Raw genomic sequence first — 27,837 nt, forward strand, 5'->3', positions numbered from 1 at the left:
GGGGGGGGGGGACTATGGTTTAAGTGTTGTCGAACACTATTTAAAAATGTCACTGTTGATTGTATTTATTGGTCAGTCGCTGCATGGGGTCCTTTAAGAGTTCTGTATTCAACAAAGCGATAAATAATGCATTGCACTGTAGTTAGGCGCACCACTGCTGTCGGGCATTACAGTCAGACAGGACTTTCTTCAGGGTGAACTCAAATAAGTGGTTGTTTTGTTCTTTAATGAAACACGTCTGAACCCACACAGTCACCGAGGTCCTGTTATGCAGCATTTGTGGGAATGTAAGCTCCATTGTCCGCTTTCCGTAGAACACGGGGTTCTTCCATCCTTCAGTAAGCCGTGGGATGTTCTCAAATCAGCAATCACTGAAAACATTTCAAAGCAAGCGCGTCTGTTAAAGATTTCCCTCTTTCTCCTGGCATGACTTAACTTCCCTCTCCTTTGTGGAAAAAGGACATTAACATTTTCATACATGTCAGTCACCCCATTTTATCCTCAGTCTAATAGCACCCCCACTACCTTCTGTGGGTAGATCAGTCAGATATGCAGACCTGCAGCTCCCAAAGCCATGTTAACAAGCACCTTTACAAAGGAGTGAGGGGCTGTTAAACATTCGGGACTGCAGGGGTCTGGCTAGTGTGGGAGGAGGGCAGGGCAGGGGCTTGGGGGATGGGGTGGAGGGTGAAAAGGGAAGGGGGGCAGAGGGTTAAAACTAATCTCACAAACCATAGATCCCTTGTTAGAGGAAAAAACTATAAAAGCCAGCCCGAGTGATGAGTCAGTCAGTATGAGCACGGTGAAGTTAGCTGGCTCAGTGCTTCTGTCATTCAAAATGTTAAGGAATTGTTTTGGGTAAAGCCAGAGGAAATGAACTGCATGACAGATAAAGGAAAAATTAGCATGCAACCAGCTGTAGCTGTATGAGAAACTTTTTTTTTTTTGCTTAACACAGAGCTGCGTGCACCCCGTATTGCTTTCGAGAGCCTGGCTAAAGTTCAAGCCTGACATTCCTGTGAGTCAGGTTTGGCTGTGTGAGACATCCTTGCAGATACCCAGCCAACATGCGAAAGCAAGAATTCCAGCAAATGTAGCACATGAGTGATTTTGTGCCTGATTAAAATGTGTGGCTCTGAAGTGAGCCTCTTGCCTCCTGACTGAACCTGCCTATAGTTAGCTATCTCCCACGTGAAACCCAAGCTGTTCTCAAACAAGGGCACATTTTTGTAGGTTATTTTGGTCTCATTTGCAAGTCAATAGATATGAATAGAACAACAGAGTGCCTTATTCCATCCCTAGCTCTCTCATCTGAAGACAGGTTATCTGGGTTCGAGGGCTTCGACTGTCATATGTGACAAGATAAAACGTGGCATCTTCAGGGAAAAAAAATACTTGCAAAGAGATAAACAGACTCTCGATGGATAAAACCTTCAGTGACTTGACAAAGGCACCATTGTTTAGGGCATCAGAGGCATTTTAACGGGATATGTTATAAGCCAATCCGCCTGACCTGACACTTTATGGTACAAGGCAGCCTAAATTCACCCTCCCAAAAGCCCAGGAATCCTTTAACACCATTATCATCACACCTAACACTGACAGTCTATGACTGGATAAGCTTAAGGGGGGGCTTGTCAGTCATTAGTAGTAGCGATGCCACAGTGGCTGACTTGTCTTTGAGAAAGATGAGCTGATATGAACAGCCAGTAGCTGCCTGAACCTGCATGTCTCGTGGATCTGTTAATCATCAGAGAAAGGTCTGACATGCTAATATATCAGTCTTCACTAACAGAGTGAATCGACACGAGCACCTGATTTTGACAAGGTATTGATAGTTATTTCTGTATTCTGTGTATTTGTGTGTAGAGTAGCCTGTGTCTGCATATTCCTTACAGAGGTTAAGCAACATAAAATTATATAAAAAGCTTGAAGTCTGTCTACAGGGATGGTTCTGTTTGCTGGAATGACCTGGGTCTACTTTTTTACAACAGAGAGCAACGTTTTTCAAAGAGGTTCTGATCATCTTTTGTACTATGACGAAACATTTCTGTCGTGATGGGAGTGGTCTCTTCTGCGATGACAGTGCCTCCAGCACTGATGGACTATAAAAATTCTATGGCTTTTGAGGTCAGCCAGCACCTATGGAAAATTTGAATTGTTAGACAGTGCTCTTTTACATCATCATCAAAACAAACAAAATATCTTGGAAAGACTGCTTTTCCATCCATCCGTTAGAGTTCCAAAGTCTCCCAGAATCAGTCTCAAACCTGTTGTGGTGGCACTGGTGGTCGATCTATTTATCATTTGAGCAGAAAGCAGGTTTTAAGGCCCCTATGCTGTCATCTCTATGTTCAAAGGCTTGCCCTCGAGTGTATTTGGTTTTCTCAGCTGTCTCTCTGTGGCTCTCTGTACCTTTGCTGTCCATAGGGGTTCAAGGCTTGGGTAGGGGGGAAGTGGTGCAAGGGCCAGGCTGCTGGATGCTGGCTGGGCTCCCATTTGATCTCAGTTAGAGCTCTTGGCTAGTGAGAAATTACCACAACTGCACACGCATTCATTATGACTGTGTTTTTGTGGTCCTAAATGCTTACAGAAGTCCAGGAAATAAAGTTATGGGATGACTGGAGAGGGATGAATAAAGATCAGGGCAGATGGGGTTGCCTAATGATTATTCCAAAAACTGGTTTGCCTGGAATTTGCATGTCAAATAATCACTTTAAAGTTACTCTGGACATCCATCCATCCCTCCGTCCGGGTATATTCTGAACATTAAAGACAAATTAATAAATAAATTAAGTGATTTTATTTATTCGCTATTTCTTTAATTTTATCCAGCTTTGCACAGATTTAGTTTGTTTCTGTCTCATCACAACAGTCACGTCTGCAAAAGTTTGGATTTTCCGTAAGACATTAGTAACTGCAGACACCACATATATAGAGGTCAGTACAGTTCGAGTCTTTTATCTCCCTGCTGTGTTTGTTGCCTCAGGTTATAGTGTCAGTATCAGTTAGTCCTATCCATCCATGTCAGCCTCTATCCATCTGCATTCATCCAGCTGCTTCACCTGTCTGGCACTGCGCTCCCTGTCCATCTAAAAGATGAAAGAATGATCAGGCGCTCACTGCAGCAGGTTGGAAAACAAACAATCCAAAGAAAAAGAAGAGATGAAGGGAGAGAGCAGGCTTGTGGACGCTTCCCATATGGTGGCCTCGTCTTAAGGCCAGGCTTGTGTTTATACAGACCTCGGGCTCAACTGATCAAGCTAGCATCAAATCCCATGTGTTGAACTCCACCCCCCTCCCTTGGGGCATAGCATCATCAGCTTCTCAGCAAAGTAGAATGATGACTCATACAGACATAAACCTAACAAATTATTTTAAACCTGCAGAAGATTCATAAGAAATGGTCACAGTTATAAGCAACTTCAAATAGTTTATACTTCTGAATAGTTTGTTATTGTCACTATAATGAGATAGAACATCACCTCATGAAGCTTTGGGAATTTCCTAACAATCTCTGCACCCCCAAAAACCACATGAGGAAGGCACGTGTTTAACTGCTACCATAATAGCGGTGAAAGGATGGAGTTGTCTTTATGAGTGCCTTTATGTAGTAGACTCATCACTAAAAGTAAACCAAAAAAGCTTGCTTAAATACCATAATGGGTTTTTGAGGGGTGCTGTGAGCCTCATGAAAGAGGTGGCAATGGTGTGACTCAGCAAGCGGTTAACAATCAGCGGAATAGCACTGACATGAGAGAGCCGGATTAAGATGTGAGGACGTAGGAACTGATGTCATGGCTTGATGACAAACATTTCTATTTTGTTTTCCTTTATATTTCTATCCTCTTCCCCCTTCTGTCCTCTCCCAAATCCCGGTACTTCCCATCTTCCTATCCTTTCATCTCACCTGTCTAGTAAAAAGAGAGCCCGATGAGCCTGGTGAGTGCAGCGGGGCTGGTGGCTGGCTTCCAGGGTGGGGCACGCAAGCGAGATTTCATGATGGAGCAGAAAATCAGTAAACTGACATCTGGCTTCCAGCGGAGCTCAACCTCTGATGACGACTCAGGCTGTGCACTGGAGGAGTATGCGTGGGTGCCACCTGGCCTGAGACCTGAACAGGTAAGCACAATGTGGCTTACAAATGCACCAGTTCAAGATGCTCTGAGCTAAGATTAATCAAGCCTGCTCCGTTTGGATACCGGGACACTGTTCTCTATAACTGTGGTTTCAATTTCATTGGTTCGCAAATCATTTCCTCCCTAAATCAACACCACGAATAATGGTGTATCCTCCAGACAGCGAATAAAAGCAGCCCTGACCTGATTTTAACTCTCTTATAGCCCATTTGCCTGGCCCAGATAAACGCTATTCAGCGCATTACTGAATAACACACCAAGTCTCTGGAAAATGGCACCTTTGGGAGGGACAACATATTTCATTAAGCTTTCTTGTTCTCACTGCTTGTGGCAGATTTCTCAGACTCTATGAGGTTTCCACTAAAGGGCAGCATGAGTATACCGCAGAGTTAGAAGCAGGACTTAGTGGGTCGAGCTAGGAATCTGAGTCTTCGCCTCCACAACCACAGGCAGAGCTATTAGCCGTGTCCGTTGAGCAGTCGGTGAGATATGCCACTTTCCCAGATCCTCAGGATTTTTAAACTCTGCTCTCACCACTGCTTGGTGTTCTTTTCTCTCTCACTCACAGTCTGTAGCCGTCCCATTGCCCTTGATCAACAACACACATGGAAGCAATGAGTGGGTGATGGGCAAGAAGGGAAGAGAATGCAGCAACAGCCTTAACATGTAGGGCCTTTTGTTTTAGGAACCACATAGGTCAACTGTAATGCCTTTGCTGCTGCCAATTCCCTAAATGGGCTATGTATTACAGGTCACTAGTACAGGGTTGAAACACCTAGGGCTTGGGTGCTTGCTAGCTGTTCCTCGGGCCTAGTGAGCTGGATAAGGGGTCGTAGCAGCATCGTGATGTGCATAATTTATGATGGTAGAGGTGGTTGTTGGGGTCTGAGGGTGATTGTCAGGGTAAATTGCTGTGCTGTTACCCCTCCTCTAGACAGCCAAAGCTGCTGGAAGTCCCCTAACACACAGGACTACAGCATCCCATCTCTTTATCTAGCTAACTGTGATGGGCCCTCCCTCATAAAGTTTAGTCTTTAGCAGTCGGCCCCAAGGGTCAGGGTGCTACAATTACAGCCTGCTTTGTCCTGTCCCTATAGAGACAACCATATCACTGAAAAATATAACCCTTAAACTGATTTGACCTGTTGACCTGTCTTGGCTTGTTCAGCACAGATTTATGTAGACGATGATTCCTGCGTTTTTCATCGTCAAAGAGGATCACTGCTGTGTGTTGTACTTTTGAATTAAAGCTGATTTGGGGATTAGGGAAAACTCTTTGATTCCACAAAGTCATTCTTCCATACATTTTACATAGCGGTATCCCAGAATGTGTCTCATCACAAATTAATGTGCTTGTTCTCTAGTTTCTTGGAAAAGAATTTGTGTTAATATTGGCATATTGAATCCAAGGCAATAATGATAATATATGGCTGCAATAAGACGGGTGAAAATTTGGGTTTAAAATTACTTTTGGGGCGGACCAAAACCAACTCTCTGCTCCTGCAAATAATAATTTTGAGCCATTGCTCAGTTGTTATATTAGTTGGAATGCATTTAGTTGTCCAACCCTAACCCTTTTTATTCAACCAAAAACATCATGTGTTTAACCTAATATTTCCCCCAGGTCCAGCTATATTTTTCGTGTCTGCCTGAGGACAAGATCCCATACATCAACAGCCCAGGAGAGAAGTTCAGAATCAAGCAGCTCCTCTACCAACTCCCACCACATGATAATGAGGTGAGAATTTTTGGTGCCTGTGTGTGCAAATGCATGTCTCGTAAAAATTCAGCCCTCACATTTGCACCAAAATTGCAGCAAAAAAACCAAACAAAAAAACACTTGTGTTTGAGCAGCTGCACTTGATGCTGCTCACTCATCCTGCAGTGCTAAAGCCTCACCATCTCCATTGCTCCATCCCACTAATGTGCGCCCATAGCGTCTCCATTGACATCACACTGGGGGATTTTTGTTCCGCAAGCTTGTAGACATCCAGTGTGGGTACAATGTTACTTTTGACTTGATAATTTTATGATGTTTGCCGTGAGCCCCCACCAGCAGGATTCCTGCCATAGCAGTGGTTTTTATGAGGACCGCTCAGCGAGAGAGAGAGTGAGAGGGAGGCTGGTTGAAAGAGGCTTTATGTGATGCCACCACTGCAGTGGCACCGCAGTTCGCCTCGGCTGTCTGTCTTCCTTTGTTGCCCACTGTCTTGATTACACTCTAAACACAGGCCTTGTTTGTGTAAACGTCTGCTTTCCCCCTTGTTAAGGACTGTTGTAAAAAAAAAAAAAAACAGGTTCTCAATCGGGGACTGTGGGTGGAGATATGTTGGGTGGTGTAGGAAGGGAAAGCTGGGGTCAAGAGTTCCTTTTGTTCAGACTGCTCTGATAAGCACTTCACCCTCAATCCAAAAAGGTCACTTATATATACTATTCTCAGTAGTAGATTTTCAGGAAGCATTAATCATCCCAATTCTTATATCTATATCTATATATAGATATAAAAGATATATATCTAGTTGTGCAACTAGCCATCATATTCCTAACCAATTCCCTTCTTTCCCAGGTGCGTTATTGCCAGTCCCTGAGTGAGGAGGAGAAGAAGGAGCTGCACATGTTCAGTGTTCAGAGGAAGAAGGAGGCATTGGGGAGGGGCACAGTAAAACTGCTGCCTCGCAATTTTCTGAACAGCATTTGTGATCATGTACGTTGCATGCAGCCCATGTATTGTTTATAACACGATGATGACTGAGAAATAGACAGTAGTCTAGAGTTTTTGTGGAACTAAGGATATAAACAGTATTCTTATATAAAAAATAATTATCCATGAAGAGTATTAAACAAGGGTTTGCTACGTTTCCACTTTGCATCTCATTTTTGGCTATTTAGCTAATCTAGATCAGAAAGAAAGCTGGAAACGACAGAAATGCTGTCATGGACTAAAAAGTGTTTGCTGTCTGGGCTGGAAAGGCTCAGTATAAAGTTCTTTTTTTTTAAACAATAACCAGTGAGCAGCCAAGTGGGTGCCCATAAACTGAGGAATCTCAGAGACTGCTGTTTTTCCTTTTCTTTCTCCTTTTAAATGACCTCTACCACCCAGTCCTGTTCTTGTCAGTCAGAAGGACAGACATAAAATATGTTCTGCTAATCTGAGAACAACCTAGTGGGATTCCAGGTGCTGATGGAAGGCATATGATTTTTTGTAGCCAGACTCAGACTTTGTTTGAAGCTAAATCCATGCCCATGTAGGACTCAAAAATTATTACAAAAGTATGACAATTGTTCAGTCTTAATGTGACTTGTGTTGTTTTTAAAAGTTGATAATTAGCCCTTTCAATTACAGTGCGGCGAAAACATCAATGATGGAGAAATGGCCGTGTTTGCTTCAAGGGCGAGCGCTGGGCTGTGCTGGCACCCATCCTGCTTTGTCTGCTCCACATGTGGGGAACTCCTCGTGGATTTGATCTACTTCTACCACGATGGAAAGATCCACTGCGGGAGGCACCATGCTGAGCTGCTGAAACCACGATGCTCAGCCTGTGATGAGGTAGTACTAAGGCGAAAAAAAACACAGTGTTGCAAAGATAGATAATGCATCTGAAGCTTCTAAAGGTTGATGACCATTTTGTCTCAACTAATGCACGTCTTTGTCCACAGATTATCTTTGCTGATGAGTGTACTGAGGCGGAGGGGCGCCACTGGCACATGAAACACTTCTCCTGTTTTGAATGTGAGACAATTCTCGGAGGTCAACGTTATATCATGAAGGACGGCAGACCGTACTGTTGTGGCTGCTTTGAGTCTCTCTATGCAGAGTACTGTGAGGCTTGTGGAGAACACATTGGTAAGACAATGATCTTCTGGAGTTAAAATACTATTTCAAGCAACAGAGAAATGTTAACTTGCTAAAAGATGTCAACTCTCCCCCTTTAACAGGTGTTGATCATGCTCAGATGACCTATGATGGGCTCCACTGGCATGCCACTGAGAGCTGCTTTAGCTGTGCCCACTGTAAGACCTCGCTACTGGGTAGTCCTTTTCTGCCATACCAGGGTCGTATTTACTGCTCCAAAGCCTGCAGTCTCGGGGAAGATGTGCATGCTTCCGATTCCTCTGACTCTGCCTTCCAGTCGGCGCGCTCACGTGAATCCCGCCGGAGTGTGCGTATTGGCAAAAGCAGTCGTTCAGCTGACCAGTGCCGGCAGTCACTCCTGTTCTCACCCTCTGTCAACTATAAGTTCCCTGGCTTGAGTGGGAATGCTGATGACACCCTGACCAACAAGCTTGCCCATATGAACTTATCAGATGAACACTTCTGGAGAGGCCGCGGTGATGAGACTGAGGCACCTGACGACCAGGAGGAAGAGTGGGCTGAGCACGAGGACTACATGACTCAGCTATTGTTAAAGTTTGGGGAACAAGGGGTTTTCCAGCAAGCCAGCGACTCTAGACCTACAGATTTCTGGATTGCAGAAAAGGACACCAAGTCAAAGCAGGTATCCTCAAAAGCTGGGAGTAGTGGTGGGGGAGGGAGGGGAAGCCTTGCCAGCAAGAAGTACCAAGCTGACATGTACTGGGCACAATCACAGGATGGGCTAGGAGATTCTGCCTATGGTAGCCATCCAGGTCCAGCAAGCAGCAGAAAAATCCAGGAGTTGGAGCTGGATCATGGGGCTGGAGGAGGTTTTCGGGGAGAGGAGCCACAATGGTACACCGACTCTTTGGAGTGTATCACCGATGAATTTAAGAAGACAGATCAGAATGTCCGAGACTCTATGGACTCACTTGCTCTTTCCAATATTACTGGTGAGTAGATGGAACTCTAAAAATCAGATATGGAAAATAACATGATTTTATGCTATGTCAGTAGTTGGATTTTGATGTATTTTACTGCAGAAATGTAATAAATTTTCTTCTCCTTTCTAGGAACCTCAGTAGATGGTGATAATAAAGAAAGATCTATGGTATATTCCCTGCAAGGTTTCCATGAACTGGAAACAGAAGACTGTGAGAAAACCAGTAATATGGGAACGCTCAACTCTTCTATGTTACACAGAAGTGCAAATTCCCTAAAAAGTCTAGCATCTGAGCAGGAGGAGGTGGAGAATGTTCTAGAAGAAGCACCCCAGGAGGACAGACCCAAACCTCATGTCCCTGCCCTCAGAAGGACACGTTCACAGTCTAGGCCGCAGCAAGTCAAATTCTCGGATGATGTTGTGGACAATGGCTATTATGGTGACATTCAAGTGCGGCAGCCACCTATGAGTGAACGGACTCGGAGGAGAGTGTACCACTTTGAAGAACAAGGCCAGGACCTTCATTCTGGTCGCCAACAGCACCACCATAGGAGGCGTCGCAGCCGCAAATCCCGGTCTGACAATGCTTTAAACCTTTTGCCTAAGGAAAGGCCCCAGATGTGCAACAAAGCGGACCGCAGAGGGAATGCCCTCGGTTCCAAGGGGCACCAACCATTCCACGGTCACCCCCATTCTGCTGCCATGTCAGACTACAGGCTACAAGGCCAAGCAATGGGAAGGTTCTTGGGTCTATATGATGATGATGATGACTGGTGTTCTACATGCTCATCTTCCTCCTCTGATTCTGAGGAGGAAGGTTTTTTCCTGGGTCAGCCCATCCCTCAGCCCAGGCCGCACAGACACTATTACACTGATGACTTGCCAAGCTCTGTAGCAGGCATGTCCTCTGCTCCTTATGGCCAATGGACTAAATCCAAAAAGAAAAAAGGCCACAAAGGAAAAAACTGTATAATTTCATAGGCTTTACTCTGCTGAGCATTGGGCAACAATTTACCACTCACCTATGCCCCTTTGTTCATCATTTAAAATATAAACAGTTTGCTTGCTATTAAATGCTTCACAGCACTCAATTTACCAAGGTGGTTGTGTAAGACACAAGTCCATATTTGGATTATTATAGGTGTGTACACTTGTATAGCATTACAAACTGATGGTAAAGTATAATACATATTTATAAAATATAATCTAAACTGTGTTTATTTAACAGTGCAGATATATTGTATATATTGTAGAAATTTTTTAAAGTAATATTTTTGTACCTTTGTCATTCTTTATACCAAATGGCATTACAATTAAACAATTGGCTGTTGGTACAGAGCCATTTTTAAATATGGGTGTCAGAAATTTAAAGACAAACTGACATGACCCAGGCTCTGCAGATGTTTTTTCCAGGTTTGTGCAGCACCAACATAAAAGCACTGTGTATTAATAATTAGCCTGTTGGAACAATCTATTTATGGGTCACTGTACTGTAAGAAAATCATTGCAATCTGTATAAATGTATAAACCGGAATATAAGGCTAAAATAGGTGTTAATTGCAATAAAAATCTCTATATATCATGATTTGATTGTGTTTGGTGTTGATTTTTTTGTGTGACCATTTTCTGAAAACACATTTAATTGATGTACTGTAATTGATGTAAACAAGGAAATACGAGACATCATTTATTTACCGGTCTCACATTTTATTTGCAAAAGTTTTAACTGCAAAGCAAAAAGATATTCACAAGCAGAAAAAAAGAAAATAAATGCATATCCTAAAAAATGCACTCTCCTGCACCAGTAAAACACGTCATGAACTTGGACCCTTTGATAACTGGTGGATAATGCTTGTTTTTATGTTGGTCTCAGCTGCACTTGCAGCCATAGCTAAAGGTAAAAAACATTCTATCTGCTACATTTCATGATTTCTTATTTTTTTGTAATTTCCTTATCAGAAGATTTTAGCAGCAATGTTAACCAAGCTTACATCAATTATAAATGCAATAACATTTTATGTTTCTGACAACACAATTCATGGTATAAAAAAAAAAAAAAAAAGCACTTTAAAGTTATATGTCAGTTCACAAAGTATCTTGATTTTGACCTAAAATGCAATAGGCATTTCAGTGATTCAGTCTAGTTTTAAACATACCTCTTTCTATCACAATGATCCTGTTTGCACATAATACTGTACATGAGTGTTTTGTGTAAATAAATTGCCAGTACTGTTCTTTGAAGAACAGTAAAAATATAAAATAGTTAAACACTTTAGATAAACTTTGCACATGGAACATTTTTCCACTTTTTTCAAATGGAAAGTGTTGAAACTCTATTCTATCTCCTCTATGTTTTAGTGATGTGCGGCTTACGCTTTGGTGTCCGGCTGCTCTATTACTTCATCCAGCTCCTTCACAAAGTTCCTAAGAGCATCTAGGCAACGCTGTTTGATCTCCAGCAGATTTTTGTCTAGTGGCGCTTGCAGCATTTTATCCAAGCTGGGCTCTTTTTCCACCAGCATATTCACCACCGTGCGAAACGTCTCACAGTCCTGTCTGTAATGCTGTAAACAAAACAATCACATCAGGAATGTCATTATGTATGCAATATCATGACACAGCGAATAAAAAACAAAACAAAACAAAATCAAAGCCACATTATAAAGATATAATAAATTGTTCTATTTGAATGTTATAACTGTGCCCTTATCTTAAAGGGCTGATTTGCGAGAAGGACAGCTGCAAGAATGAAAAGAAAGTCTAAAAGGCAGAAGTGAATCCTGTTCTGATCTGAAACAGTGGCACTAAGAAGGAAGCTGAGCTGAGGTGGTAGAGTTGAAGATGCTCAGGTTTATACTGAGAGAGACCAGGATAGACAGGATTAGAAATATCAGAGGGACAGCTCAGGTCGAGCAGCTTGGAGACAAAATAGAGACACAAGTCTGGTTTGAGCAAGTGAGGAGGAGGCATAGTGGATATATTGCGCAAAGGATGTTGAATATGGAGCTGCCAAGAAGGAGGAAAAGAGGAAGGTTTATAGATGTAATGAAGGAGGACATGTGGAAGGGTTGATGTGACAGAAGAGGATGCTAGTGATAGGATGACATTGAGACAGTTTTTTGCTGTGGTGAGTAGTAAAAAAAAAAAAAAAATTATAGTCTTTGATTCTTTTTTTTTCTCGTTGCCTCTTCAAAATAAAATCTTGAATCTTTTGGCTTTAAAAGCAACAGATCTTTTTTTTTTTTTTTTTTTTTTTTTCAAATTACAAGAAAAGCAAAGGATGTCGTTTGGCTGTGTAGTTACACAATGAAATCAATTAGAACTAAACCTAAGTAGGTTTTCATACATGTAACATGTATACTTTACTCTTGAAATTAATAATTAAGTCCCAGGTTGAGTTAGTAAGTGCAACATAAATATAAACATAAATAATTTGTTCGTTATGCACATAAAACAGAATACACTTGACATACTGATGTATGAGCAGAAATGATTAAGTAACTAACCTCAAATACAAAGTGAACACTGACAGTTGTTTAAATTATAGTCTAACTACTGTGCTCATGGATACCTGTGAACTTAATGAACCTACTTTTCCCGTATTCATCACATAGGTGTGTGAATGTGAACCTACATTCGTGCACGTCGGCTTATAACAAAATGGACATGAGGTGTCAGATTATGTTAACTTGACTGCAGCATTCGTTCACACCACATTGCAACAAGCTCTCATGTCCCATAGAGATTTTACTGCCGACCCAAAACAGCTATTAAGTTCTTTATTGGAGTCCCAGGTGCAAGCTGACAACATCTTTATCACCCGAGGGAAAATGGCAAAATGCAAGGCCCTTCACTGACTCTGCACAGAGGTTTAGGGCTACACCGGCCTGTTAAGGAGGACTATGGGACATCAGAGTCTTCCAGAGTTCAGCTGCAATCACATCTACAATCAAGGTCACTGGAGAACTTGAAACAGCCACTCTGCAGATGATCAAGCAGCAAATATATATCAAAATAAAGCCAGTGCAAAAAAAAAAAAAAAAAAAAAAAAAAAAAAATATATATATATATATATATATATATATATATGTCATTTCTAGCTAGTTTTCAATTTTTTTGGTTATCTCAACTATTGATAACAACTTGATCAAACAGAAGACAGTCCTTGCTCAGTTTTGCACATGGAGACATGACCTACTTCTTCAAAGTAATGACTTAATTAAACAGTCTCAGCATCCTTATGTTAGAACTACTACTTATCTGTGTCATGCTCAGACCACAAAGCCATTTTAGGACTGTGGGGTGTGCAGGCATTAGTTGCTGAACTAAAATTAGCCAACTGTATCTCATCTACTATTATCAGTCTGTTAAAATACAATAAAACACACACCATCAGCTTTGCTAACTTTGAAAAGAAAAAATGCTGCCTGTCAACTTAAATCAGCGTCCGTGCTTAAACAGAAAGTGAGGTTAACCGGTTAAACACTATATTCCAGGGTTCTGTCAGTGCTGGGGAAATTAAAAACCACAGCTGCTGTTTCTTTGCCTAGAAACATATCATGTAATGTCAGGCTAACTCAAAATTGTGTATCCATCAGTCTGAAGCATTTAGAAATTTACTGCCATAACCTAACCTTACCCGCTGAGAACTTAATAAAAGTTATGTCTCCAATATGTAATTTGCTAAATCGTTTAACTGTCATTATTGTAAATCTACAATATTTAAAAAATATAAATTTACCACAGACAAAATCTGAGAGGGAGTTGAGCCAGGTGGGGCTTTAAACACGCGGAAAAGGTCAAAGAAACAAGAATAACATTCACTCCTGAACAATATGGATGGAAACAGATCACCACATGGGACCCATTTACTGTGTTTTCAAGCAAAAGAGGCTACTGAGCGAACCTGTTAGAGAGGGAAAAAAATCCCAGGCGCTGGGTCTGGTTAAAACGTTATGTGAAAATTACACACAAAACTTGGAGAGTGAACATGAACGGTCTTCATTGTATGCTGTTCTTGATCATTACAATTAAGTTAAAGAAAACTGCCTCCAGCCTCTTTAGTTATCCTTTTTATATCATTCCTCTCTCACTTCACAGCTGAACCAGCCACAGCATGTTCAGATGCCTAATTCTCGCTTATTTGTTCATTCTCGCATCTTTAACACACCTTCTTCGCTTTAGACCATTTGAAACAAGGCTAAAGGAAAAAATAATCAAATATTAGGTGAGTAAATAACTATTATGAATGAATGTTGATGCAATATAGGTTATTATCACTGTATTTCAATATGCATTGTACACATACACACAAAGGGAAGGCTGTTTAGAATGAATCTGACAGAAATATCCCAGACTGTGGGAGATGTTTGGACTGCGGCGGATGTCTTAATGTCTGCAGATCATGTCATGTGAAATTTGCAACCCCACATAATGATAGACTTCAGCGCGACCACAAGGAAGTGAGCGACTCACGACACGTGTGGCCACTAAGCTGAGGGTCAGCTTCATACAGCAACGCGTGGGCCCCTTTTCTCTGTCGACCTACAAAACCATTTGTCCTTCTAACAGTTGCAACTATTTTCTACTAACAAATTTATCTCCTAAGAAAAGATCTGTCCTTCTTGAACATTTGCACAAAGTAAAAATCATTTAGAAAAAAAGCCTGGTTCAAATGTGAGAGGAAACATGGGCTAAGTGAGACACAAACATGTGGTATAATGCCCAACGCACCAATCCCATCCCTTTAATCGCCTTCGGGTTGATTTTGTTTGCCATCTTTCAAAACAAAGCCATGTCTGAGCTCTTCCCAAGTTACAGCCTTTCGTGGCAGTAATTACATTTTCACTTCATTATATCCCAGACACTGTTTTACATGCTTGAAAGAATCAAAACAGACTTGAGAATGCTTCATTTGCTTCATTTTTCTGAAGGATTAACAACCGATGTATATGTACAACATACTGAACAACTGTGGGGAGACTATTATTTCTATAAGAAATGTTTCTATTTTGCATGAACTAATAGGAAGTGTGTTTCTGACCTCAGTGTGCTCTTAATGTTGTGAGTAAAGGTTGCGGTGAGGTTCTGCCTAAGTTCCTTCTCTGGAGTGGGAGCTATGGGCTGATTTTTAAGCCTGATACTACGGGCCCACACAGGACGGACCGGAGCCCCAAGAGAAATGGCAACACTAGGGGCCTTAAGGAGGAGCCTTAAAAAGCAGGCTTCTGCCCAAATCGGATGTTTGTGGAGGTCCAGATTGTGAACATACTGACAGGAGTGTGCAGTGGAATAGTGTGTGGGGGCTGGGAAGTAAAGGCTTTGAGTGAAATTATACATACGGCTCTCACATGGACGTTTAGTGAGGCTCTGTTCAAATGAGCACTGATGCAGGCAGGGGTCCTGCATAATAAGGGAAGTAGGGTAATGACTTGAGGGCTGGTACACATTAGGGGATATTAAAAGAGCCATTTTAATCACTCAAGCTGCAAACCGGACCTCTCAATGGAGGGGCTAATAGTTGAAATGGATATGTTTCATTTGGGCTGATTGAGATGATGAATGTACTTCTCTGAAAATCACTCCCAGGCATTTAGCTTTGGTGTGATATTGAAATATGGATGTTTTCTAAGTTTCTACTCTGTTGTTGTTATTTTACATGTTCAGACTTGTTCTGTGGTCACTTTAAAGAATAATAAACTGATCCTCTGCCCATCTGTTGCAACAGAAAAAAAAAAGAGAAGGAGTTATGCACTTTTAACTTAATGTTCACACACTCATACTCTGATGGATGCAACTTGGTGTCCAGTATTTTGCTCAAGGATACTTCGACATGCAGGTTGGAGAATCCAGGGTTCGAACCACCAACCTTCTGATAAGCACATTACCCACTCTACCTCCCAGGCCATCGCCTCCCTATGATGGCTTCAAACAGTATGTTATAAGCTCTTGGGATGCAATGAGTCACTGCATTAAATCTATTTGTGACTGAATGAGCCTCATGCAGGGATGTCCACAAATGATTAAAACTTGTAGAAAGAAGCTCATTTTGAAACGACAAACATTTTTATAAAAAGAACATTTTTTTTAACCAGTGTATTGACTCAGTGACCCGTCTCTGCTTGCTACCTGATCGGCTCATTTCGGCATTCCTTCAGAGTGACCGAGCACTATGTGGTTTTGACTGCGCCTGTGGCAGATGTTACAGTAAAGGCGCAGTTGAGGTTGCTGCCTCTCACCACGTCTTTAAATGGCAGGGTAAGCATGTGTGTGCTAATGCCAAGAGATGTACCACACTGTGTGTGGGCTGCCTGCATCCTGCAGGGCAATTCCTGCACTGCTTTAACTGGAATAGATAAGTAGTACTGTAGTGTAAAGTGATGAAGGGGATGGAAAAAGTGCAACTCCAAATAGCAGGCCGTGAGAGGCATCGCAAACTGAGGTGCTAAGCATTTTTCTGCTTACTCATCCTCTTTTTCTGCAAGAAAAATATGATTCTCACATATAAGCTACAACAAGCCAAGGCATAGCTTGTACTTATTGCTCCATGACTTACAGTGATACATAAAGTCAAGCATAAAGTCACTCAAACATGTACAGCAACAGGCCACCACACATTGAGGTGAACCTATTAGCATGTCCCAGCTAAAAAAAGTGGTTCAATACGTTTGGTATTTAATAACTTAAGACATCAGCTTAGTTTCTTTCCTGAACCTGTGCCTATGTCCTCTGTAACTGACTGATCTGACTGGTGTATAAGTCAGTCATGAGTTGGCCTAAAAAAAAAAGTGAGAGAAACAAGTTACAGTGAGGCGAGTCTGAAGGTTTCACAGGCCAACAGGCGGTTCAGTATCCTGACACAATACGCAATTAAGCTAATTTCTCTAGTTTCCTGTAAAATCTCACAAATATAATCTCACCTTTTTAAGGTCAAAAAGATTTTAGTTGATGTCGTATTAAAGACCTAGTGATATAATGAATGAATAATGAAGGGTCAGCCTGAGCAAAGAGCCATATAGGTAGTTGTGGTTACACTTAGTTACGTTATCCAAAGCAACATATAAAGTAAAGTGAATTCACAGAAGGTAGACAGTTTCATGGAGGAAATCTTACTACCGTCTCAATTTCCAGAGCCTTCGCCTTAATGGCCTCCAACCGGCGAGCCTTGATGTCCTGCTCTGGTGTCAGCTTTGGCTCCATGCTGGCAGCCGCCGCCTCTTCCGACTCCGCTGCAGATGCTGAAGTTTTTTCCTGGCGGGCCAAAGGTTAAGGGGTTAGAGCCGAGGGCACCGCGTTTAGAAACTGGCTCTGATTTCAAAGTCTTTCAAATGGAGACAACTTTGCTCTCTTACAGGTGTTGAGTTCTTGTTTTCGTGTGTCTAATTATGCATGCCACATGTCAACAGTAAACAGAAATGAGGTTACCAGACAGGGTATATCGCTCTGATTACAGAGATAACCTAAAGGAAACCCAACCTTTCCTTTAGGTGAAAGGTTGGTGAACCAAAGAGCAAATTTTGCTTATTATTTTTACAGTAACATGCTGATGGAGCTGCCAGATTTTTGCACAATGACCACAAATGTTATACAATGTGTTTCACCCATAATAATCCAGATGCACACTTTTTGAGTTTTCTGTTAACTGAATTTAAATCAATTACCAAGGAAACTTATTATATTTATGTAAACGTATTACTAAAATCATCATTTATATATTCCTTATCCTCCTTATCTGAGTAATGCATCCTTAAGATTGATAGGATTTATGTTTCATTAACACATTCACAGAACTTTCATTTGGCTCAATGTCCAAGATAAACCAAAAGAATATGTAGATCGTAATGGGATATAAATTGTGAAGGATTACAGCCCCAAATGCAAATATTTTCCTCTTCTGTATTTGCAATGCAATAGTGCAAGTGATATTCTGTAACATCTTGTCATAGCTTGTGTTACCTGCACTTTTTCCAGCTGTTACCACATTTGTCAGTGCATTCAGTTTAGGAGAACAACTATTTGAATCTTCTCAAAATTGTTGCTTTTACCTTTGAAGATGCTGAACTGTGAGGGGACCCTTCCACAGAGCTGCTGGGAGTGTGGCTTGTCACCAGACTGGGTTTATCTGTAGAGAAAAGTAAAATTAGAGTAAGAAAATAAGCAGATAAGCATCCTGAGATAACTATCATACATCTGACTAATGTTACACAGAGGGACCCAAAAAATACATGTTAGTACCCATAAATATATGATTTAAAATCTGGTTTTTGTTGTTGTTTAGTCTTCTTTTTCTAAAGACACCGAACTCTCCCTACTATAATGCCCAATAATGGTAAAATACCACAAAATATTTTTAAAAGATATCCTGGAGGAAAATTTGTTTTTACAGTGAGACATGAGACAGTACCTCACTTATCACAGTGAACAATTTACCACAGCCTTATGAAGCAGCTGAAAAGTATAAGTCACAGTTTTTTCAATACTCCCTTGTTGGAGCCTCCTACACAATAGTGGTCATGGAGTTCAGCTGTGCCTAAACTGAAATATTGCCGTCTTTGGCTCCAGTGTGTCTAGAAAAAAACAAACAAAAAAACAAATAGAAGCGAGCTGTTTATTTTAATGAAGGATACTTCTCATTTTGATTTAATTGATCTGAGATGAAAGCTAATTGGTGCTTTGCTGTGGGACTATGGAGTCTCCAGATGGCACCAACTTTCACCACAAAAAGGTTAGACACCGCGATAATGTTGCTCAGAGCAAACAGAAAAACTACAGTGTGAAAGTCAAGCACTTATAATAATAATGAACCATGTTAAATGCAGAGCTAGTTATAACAACCTAAAGCTATTGTAGGCTATTACACACTCTTACATGAGCGCCAGTCTGCCATAATCCATGTGTAGTTTAATGTTATAACTGCTCATATAAAAACACAGCACAAACATTCATGTAATGGAAGTAGTTTAATGCAGAATAGTTCTCATTTTTAGACTCACAGCCAAATGCTACATAAAGTGAGTGTACTTGTATTGCTTATTTCAGAATGTGAGAAAATTTGTTATATGTACCTGACAACAATTGACTGTAAAAATGTACTTGAACTAAACCTTTTGTGTTCATGACAAAGCCCAGTGTGCCCTATAATCAAACTCCCTTTTTGAGTACTTTGCTATGCTGCTCTAATTAACATCCCAGATGGTAGTGAAGCAGGGAGGTGCATCTGTTTTCTCACTGTTTTATTACATTTTCAAAGGGCTGTAGAACATGAAGCTCAGCTTTTAACACATAAATACATTTAAGCCTCTCAGAAATCAAAGAAGTGGAGAAATTATTGTCCACACTTCTTACTTTAAATTAATAACTCTGCTTGTGTCAGATCTCTTTAAAACATTCATAAATTTCACTGGCTCAGCACTAAAAATGACATTTCTGAAGCCTATAAAAGTCAGAAAAGTGAAACTGAGTAAAATGACACACCCAGTGCGATTCTGAAGACAGTTTTAAGCTAGTGTATTTAATACATTCTGACTAAAAAAAGAGGTCAGGGTAGAGCCAAAGCCAAACCACCCCAAGCTAAGGGTACCCTTTTCCCAGCCTCTGAAAGTGTGTTTGGTGTTAGCCTAATTACCACCCTAACATTTTTCAGCACACCCTGACCCCACACATTACACACCACCTCTGAAAAACAGATGTTTCACCTGAAGTGGCTTAATTTGCTTAGACATTTTAATTATCTTTGTAAAATTGGGAGTGATTTCTAGTTTCACTTCAAAGGATAAAACAGTTGCACAGAAAGTGCTGTATTAGGTAAGGCAACTTCACAACTCTCGACCTATCAATGGGCTTTTAGGTTTTTCTCATGCAAAATCAAAGAATGTGCTTTGTTATTAGACGTCCTACTATCTGCTGCCACACCGGGTCACACAATCAAGTTCAACTTTTAGGTCTGATTTATCAAAGTGGAAAACAGAGGAGAAGAATTGATGTTGGACTATACACATAAAGTGGACTATGAGAAAGAGTTCAAATGCAAATGTGACGTTGAACAACCTGTGATCATCCATGTGAATATCAAGGTATTGTTTTCATAGACTGACCCTTGGTGACCAGTCCTCTCTACACACACTTCCTTTGGCATCTTTTAGCTAATCCTGCTGTGAATCTGTATGCGGGCATTATCAAAATCATTAAAATGAGCTACTTTTACACTTACGCTTTTGCTGTCCCTGCTGATACGTGTAGCTTTTGTCCCCATCAGGAGAGAAGTTTTTGATGTTTGATCCAGAACGAAGAGGCGGCTGGCCTTCCCTTCTTCCAGGAGAGCGATCCCGCACAATAACTGTAGGCTGAGGGTTTCTGTACTCATCATGGTCCTTTCTATGGAGAGCAAACTAATACCATAAATACTGGTGACCAAACAAACTGCTTACTGTATGCATAGAAAAGGATTACACAAAAGGCAAACTGGATTTCTCTTTATATAACTGATTGTAATGTATCCCACAAAGATATCCCAGATTGTGTTCATCTGGAAGTAGCACTTGGATAACAAAAAAGAAGCCACTTGGATGAGTGACAAAATGTTTTTCCCACTGACAATGTTACATCCAGATGAACAGAATCGACTTTCTGTGGTTTCCTTATCTGAATAACTGAACATGCATCAACACTGGATCATAATTCATATTCCAAATTCAAACTTTGTTTGCAAACAGTTAAGAGGATGTCAACACCCAGAAAGGCACGTGAGGGCACTGACTTGGCTTTTCTGTCGCGCACTGACCTTTGAGTAGGGCCTCCCCGACCTCTGTTGCGAAAATGGTGTCCTCGACCACTCTTTCTAAGACAGAACACAACAGAAAAAAAGGCAGATTTAAGCACTAGCGAATGACGCAGTTTAGTTAGAAGCACATTTAAAGTAATCTATGAAAGCTGAGTTCAAAATGCTATTTTAGTTACGATTGCTGGTATTAAAAACAAATGTGCAGGTTATGCATCAGTGACTCCGTCAGATTGGTGATGGAAGCAGGAAAACTAATGAAAAAGACTTGAAAGACTCCGTGGGGTACTGATAAATTTCTGGAACTAAAGCAATCTTCCACTTTGGCAAAAGCAACTGTTGGCTGGAAAATGGACTGATTATGGTCTTCCCTCACTATGATCTGTCCTCAATTTCATGCAGCCTGTAGCTACGGTAAGAATGCACTGACACTAAATCTGTTCTTTATTTACCATTAAATACAATTTTGGAGCATTTTTGCAACATTTGATAGCCCCAGCATAATTAAATCACCATAGTTCCTTACACATCGACTTCACAATTCTCCAAACTCAAAGCTTGTGTTCAAATAACCTCCACAACAATTTAAAGGCACCTGGTTGTCACGACCTCTGCTTGAACCCAATCCTCATCTCAAACAAAAAGCAGGTCTAACAAGGGCTCAAACTTTTACGACTCATGGCCTGTTTGAAGTAGCAGACTTAGCATGCCATTTGCCAAACACTGTCATTTTATGCAGTCCAAAACAAACATTAAAGGTAGAAAAAAAGCTTGTGTATCTTATTTAGAAGTCAGAAAACAACAAAAGAGAGTAAAGCGTTTATCAGACATGCGTTCACAGACAAATGACATACATTCAAAGGTTCATGTCTGCACATGAGTGCTCTTCATTCTTATAGTCAAGACTTAAATGTATAATTTCCAGTAAGTAATAATAGTAATTTGTATATTTATCCACGCAGACAACTTTTAATTTAGAGAGTGACTAATTAGTGCCTGAGCTGTGTCTTTATTCCCCGTCTGCATGAGTCCTGCTCAGTCTTACGGAGCAAAGAGTACCTAGAGTTTATATCTTGTGCTGGGATTGTAAGAGTAATTTTACATTTGTCAGCTTGGCCTTGTTAGTGACCTTTACATAAAATGAATCTGACTTCCAGCTCTTTGGTAATGATGAAATGACTCAAAAAAATGAGCTGTACCTTGGCAGAACAACCAGAAGCATAAACTTTCTCTAAACTAAACACTTCATTTACACAGTTCTGATTGTGGAGCAATATTACACCAGTGCTGCTGAGGAACTGACAGAACTCTTGGCTATGCATTGTGACACAAATAGGAACAATACTGAAATTTTTAGCAATTGCAATCTTTGTTTAAAATACCCTCCTTTTCTACTCACAGAAAACACCTGACAGATCCAAAGTTCACGTAAAGGCTCAGTAATTACACAAGCAAGTCAAATTAAATGGGCGTAGGGCTGTGCGATATGACCAAAATCTCATATCCCGATATTAAGACATCTATCATCCGATAACGATATAAATCACAAAAATGTAACATTTTCTGTAAATTCTGAGAATCTCGGGCAGCTCGACTTGCGGGAAGTGTTTCCAGCTGGGCGTCGTGTACCTGGAGTCGAGTGTTTTAACTGATGCATGAAACTATACATTTTTAGACATAAGTTGTAAAGGCTGCCATTTTCTTTGTGAGTATTTATTACACGGCGTGCTGCGGGGAAAAGCCTGTTCTAATGTTTGAGTCTAAGGTTTATTTTTTAGCACCTGGCGGATCTTTTTTACTTCTCATCCGTAGATAATCTGCTCTTTCACGTAAATCAGTTTATTTTGAAAAGTCTCAACAGGATCTTGAGCTTTATTGTGAAAGGTTTATGTGGAAAATAAACAAGCGGACACGCAATGGTGTTACCATCGTTGTTGCTAACCACAACAAAACAGGCGCTTGTCCGTCCGTAGTGTGGTTATATAAAATATAAGAGAAAGAGAGAACTTTAAGAAATTAATATAGCCACTACAGTGACCATCAAAACGATGAAAAAATATTGCCGTAAACAGTTTATTTTGCGACACCACGAAACAAACGATAGCGTAAAATGAAACGATAGATGTTTTTATATTGTCATCCGATATATATCGTTATATCGAACAGCCCTAAATGGGCGTCTTTGTAATTTTACAGTTAAACAGTACAGAATTCCTTCTTTAGTTGTTGTGCAGTGGGTGAGACTGATATAAGTGGGGAATCTGGTAACTAACTGTGAAAATATTCACTTGATTTTAAAGTATTTTATCATTGTTCAAAAACTATAGATTTAGTTTAGAATTACACAGAAAGCAGGTTGTACTACATATTGTATGACCACTCTGTGCATTTTCGGTTTTTACAATTTTACCGAAATGCCTCATTTTAAGGTTCATCTACAATGTCACTGTCAGCATTTTACAAGTTATGATAAATCTAACGTGGCAATTCAGCAGTGTCAGCATGAAAAACACAGAAGGGGCAAATTTAAAAATGTGATATATGAGCTTACAATTTAAGCTGGCAAAATGCTTTTTTAATGCCAGGCATTCCTTCACAAGCTTTAAATAATATGCACCTAACAGAATTACTGCATCATACATATTCAAGATTAAATGACAACCTGAAATTATCTAATATTCATTTAGGAATATTAGGAACTTTAGGAAAATAAGGCCAGAAATTAAATAAGACCTGCTGCTCAGAGTGTCAGAGTGCCTGAGACATGCATGTATGTGTGTGTGTGTGTGTGTGTGTGTGTTTGGGTGGGTGGGTGGGTGTTTAACTGTGGACAGTGTCCAGCTGTTTTTCCTCTCAGGGTGGGGTTGTCTGACTTAGTGAGTAGACACTAGTGGCCTTTGTCCCCTTCTGTAGCCTGGTATGACTCCTTGAAAGTGAGGCTTGGGCCTATAAACTGGTGGTATGTCGAAGTGGCCAACGAGAAAAGAGTGTCTGCTGATGTAGCTGCTAAGAAACCACTTTTAAGGAAAAGCAATAAGCAGAAGAGATTTGTTTGAGCCAAGAAACACAAAGAAAGGACATTAGACCAGGGGAAATCTGTGCTTTAATCTTTAAGTCCAAATTTGAAATCTTTAGCTCTACCCACTGTGTCTTTGTGCGATGCAGAAAAGGTGAAAGGATGGTCTCTACATGCATGGTTTCCACCATGAAATATGGAAGAGGAGGTGTGATGGCGTGGGGGTGCTTTGCTGACGACACTGATGGGGATTTATTCAAAACTGAAGGTACACTGAACCAGCACGGCTACTACAGGATCCTGCAGTAATATGCCATCCCATCCGGTTTACGTTTAGTTGGGCCATTGTTTATTTTTCAACAGGACAATGACCCCAAACACACCTCCAAGCTGTGTAGGGCTGTTTGACCAAGTAGGAAAGTGATGGAGTATTGCACCAGATGTGCTGGCCTTCACAGTCACCTGACCTAAACCCCATCAAGATGGTTTGGGAAGAGATGGACCGCAAAGTGAAGGCAAAAGGGCCAACAAGTGCTCAGCGTCTCTGGGAACTCCTTCAAGACTCTTCTAAAACCATTTCAGATGACTGCCTCATGAAGCTCATCGAGAGAATGCCAAGGGTGCGCAATGCAGAAATCAACACAAAGGGTGACTATTTTCAAGAAACTTTTTTGATGTTTTTCAAACTTTTTGTTTACTGCATAATTCCATATGTGTTCATTCATAGTTTTGATCCCTTCAGTTAGAATCTACAAAGTAAACAGTCATGTAAATAAAGAAAAACCATGAAATGAGAAGGTTTGTCCAAACTTTTGATTGAGCTTACTTTTTAAAAGACAGAACTCTGCCACCATCTAGTGGTCAATAGAATGTATTACACAAAGAATTCATCAGAGTTGAGATCTGACACAAAGTAATGGAGATGAAATATAAAAAGCAAAAATTGTTGACAAATTGAATACCTTAAAAAAAAACCAAAAAAATGAACATACTACCTTGAGCTTAACTGATGCCTCAAATCATCTCTGCTATAACACTGCTGAGAATACGGTGCCTCCTGAAAAAAATAAAAAAATCACAATCACAATTTCAGTAACTTTAATGGCGAAAGGCCACAAATGCAGATTTAACACAACACAGATTCAGGCTTCTGAACCACACTTGCAAATCAAGCTTATCGTACACTTTGGTGGGGAGAGGAATTTCTACGGAAATTGCCAAAGTTGAGATTTTCATCAAAGCATCGTTGATTGTTCACTGGATAACTGCCGTCATCAGAATAGCCTCTCCCATCATGGTAATCACGAGGACCTCCATACCATGGGTCATCATTAAATCTTCTGTCTAATTCCACTCCCGGCCGTGGCATGTGGGACCTCTTTTCGACAATATTTACAACCCGCTGAACTGTCACCTGAAATAACAGCACAACACATTTGACATTTCAAAGCATACTATCCTTAATGCAGCATCAAATAGAGTAAGAGAAACATGTCTAAAATTTCTGAGTGTCAAGACTTGGAAAGAACACTGACCTCCTAAAAAGTGGTCAAATACTCATCAACACACTATATACTCTGTCTACAAGACTATAGTAATGATAACATCATAACACCAGAGATTTCTACTAATAAAATTATTTTCACTAAATACAAATGAATTAGTCATGAAAAGCACATCCTCTCACCTCTCTTCCATCCACTGGTAAGAAGTGTTCTTCATATGCTTCTCTAATAAATGATTTTCGGCTATGTCGATATGCCACTGCAAAACAACAACAAAAAAACATTTTAAAAAAGAGGATTAAATAGCTGTTTATCAATATAGACATTATAACATTGCTCTACCGTCAGCCAAAATAAAGACAACGTTTTAAAGAATGATCTTAATACATCAATAATCTCTCATTATCAGAGATATCTTTATGTCTCTTACTCTTTATGTAAGGCAGGGGAAAAAAGGTTTGATGATTACACACACGATTCTTTCACTACTCCTCTTAAACTCAGGGAACCCAGCCTGTAGACAACCCTTATCAGGTAGTGTGATATGAAAAGGATATAGGAAACTGAAATTGAAAATTTTACTTTCTGAGCCCCGTTTTGCTGTTAGACACGAACTTTTCAGGTCATTTATGAGTGTCACATTGTCCAAGGGAAGGAGACAATCCGAGAAAAACCATACTGCCGAGAGTTGTGCCAACGCTGGCGCAGCAGAGGATGCTAGTGCATCCCCCCCCCCTTCTTAATTTTTTTTCTATTCTTTTATGAGTCTGTTTGTTGTTGTTTTTTGTTTTTGTTTGTTTTTTGTTTTGTTGTTTTTCTCTTTGTTTTTGGTTTAGTTGGGCAGCAGGCTGCCAATTATTTGTTGTTTTAAGGGTCAGGGTGGGAACAAGATTTGCGTTGCATTTTGCGTTATTGTATACATTGCATTCAAACCTTTGTCTAATAAAAAGACTTTTGAAAGAAAAAAAAAAGAAAACTGAAATGGATGCCTGATGATCTCTCAAACTATTCTAGCTAGAAAAACTAGACTAGAAAAAAAACTTCACTTCATGGTGTTTTGTGAGTTCTCAAAAGTGATGTTCTTGGCACAGACATCATTTCAAGCAGACTCTACAATATATGTCTGAAAACCACACATATAAACATTTAGGGTAGTTATAGCTCAGGAGGCAGAGCGGGTCTTCTGCTAATCAAAACATTGGTGAAAATGGGCTTTAAAGTCTAGACTGATTCATGCAAATGTTTATTACTTATGGATTAGATTTTATGGTTTTGATGGCCAAAGGGATGACTTATCACATAATGAGAATTTGTGCTGAAGCCTGCAGCTGCCATGCACAAGTGTCTCTCTTGTCTTCTCTCTCTCTCTTTTTTTTTAAAAAGACTAGAGTGCTTAAATCCAGAGATCTGATGGCTTTAAATCACAACTTGATGTTTGGCAAAATCCCATCTCATCAAACTAGAGGAAATAACGAAGGCATGTAAGTCAACACAGGGCGGCACTGTAAGTACTCTGGGCTAGAACCCCAAGCTCAGCTCGAGCCTTTTGTGTGTGGAGTTTGCCTGCTCCCCCTTTACACCGGTATCCTGCCACAGTCAAAAGTAATCTGTTGAGTTAATTGGAGATTAGTAAATGTGGATCTTAGAGTGTTTTGTTATCTGTAAATCTGTGTTAGTCCTATTATGCCTGGTGACCTGTTCAGAGTGTCCCCTGCCAGAGACAAATGAATCCATCCTTAGAAACTTAAGAGATTGAGAAACGCATAACAATATATCGCAGTCTCAAATGAACTTGCTCAGGGCACTGAACACAGTAGAAGAGCCAAAAACGTTCGCTTATGAGCTCAGATCTGTATTATAATGTACCAGTAACGCACCGAAAAGTTAGTATATTTACTTACTACCAAAATAATGTTTTTGGTTCTTCGTCTGGTATTTTCAAGATGTTTCAGTTGCGAATGATGAACCTGTAAGAAAGAAAAAAGTATTTAGGGAAAGCAAACCATGCGTGACCACATCATAGGGCCATTTCTGTTAAATACTGAATACGTGACTCTGCCAGTTTTTTGTATTATGCTGCTCTAAATCAATGACATAGCTGTTTTATCTATGTTATTAACAATGCTAGCTTGCTAAGCTAACACATGAGGCGAGGTCTTCAGAAACTCACCAAGTAGTGATTTCTATGTCTCTCACCGCGACGTCCACATTATAGAATCCTCCTATCGCAAAAAGGCTCCCATAAATAGATAAAATTATACGAAAGTCCAAACTATTCAAAAGTAAAACCAAAACAACCCCAGCAACACTGCAAAGCAGCACCCTGCACTGATTCTTATTTTCTATTTTGAACAAATTTAATAACAACGTTAATGCCATCTCATAGCGCCACCTAGCGCGCCGGAGTATACAAATCAGAATACAATTTACGTTATATACAGTTTAATAAGCCTAGTCCTACATGATAACCGTCTTTAATGGTCATTGATTTGTTTTATTCTTAAACGCTCTGCAATGTTTAATAAGAAAAATAATTTAAGCTATATTTTGACTAAAATAAGACTAAACCAAACCTGTGACTAAAGAGTGTTTACTTAAAATGATA

At 40.3% G+C, this 27,837-nt stretch overlaps 2 protein-coding genes across 3 annotated transcripts; one reads left to right on the forward strand and one right to left on the reverse strand.

The window, feature by feature from the left end:
• LOC146515237 (uncharacterized) lies at positions 1–27,588 on the reverse strand. 2 transcript variants are annotated; one of them, XM_085166863.1, is made up of 10 exons: positions 27,429–27,588; positions 27,134–27,199; positions 25,415–25,491; positions 24,911–25,141; positions 24,723–24,784; positions 20,715–20,771; positions 20,145–20,308; positions 17,980–18,056; positions 17,051–17,185; positions 1–11,499 (listed from the first exon to the last, which is right to left on the reverse strand). In XM_085166863.1, coding segments are annotated over exons 2-10 (999 nt in total). In that variant the 5' UTR covers positions 27,135–27,199; positions 27,429–27,588; the 3' UTR covers positions 1–11,304. The 2 variants fall into 2 exon arrangements, with proteins under 2 accessions (XP_085022989.1, XP_085022988.1); XM_085166862.1 differs by having other exon boundaries at positions 27,403–27,588.
• prickle1a (prickle homolog 1a) lies at positions 3,934–11,440 on the forward strand. The gene is made up of 7 exons (XM_085166859.1): positions 3,934–4,122; positions 5,764–5,877; positions 6,706–6,843; positions 7,483–7,686; positions 7,797–7,983; positions 8,076–8,945; positions 9,066–11,440. The coding sequence occupies exons 1-7, from the start codon at positions 3,934–3,936 to the stop codon at positions 9,914–9,916; spliced, it is 2,553 nt and encodes an 850-aa protein (XP_085022985.1). The 3' UTR covers positions 9,917–11,440.
• Positions 27,589–27,837: the final 249 nt, after the last annotated feature.

The sequence above is a fragment of the Neolamprologus multifasciatus genome, chromosome 7 (assembly GCF_963576455.1).
Source record: "Neolamprologus multifasciatus chromosome 7, fNeoMul1.2, whole genome shotgun sequence".
Classification (NCBI taxonomy): Eukaryota; Metazoa; Chordata; class Actinopteri; order Cichliformes; family Cichlidae; genus Neolamprologus; species Neolamprologus multifasciatus.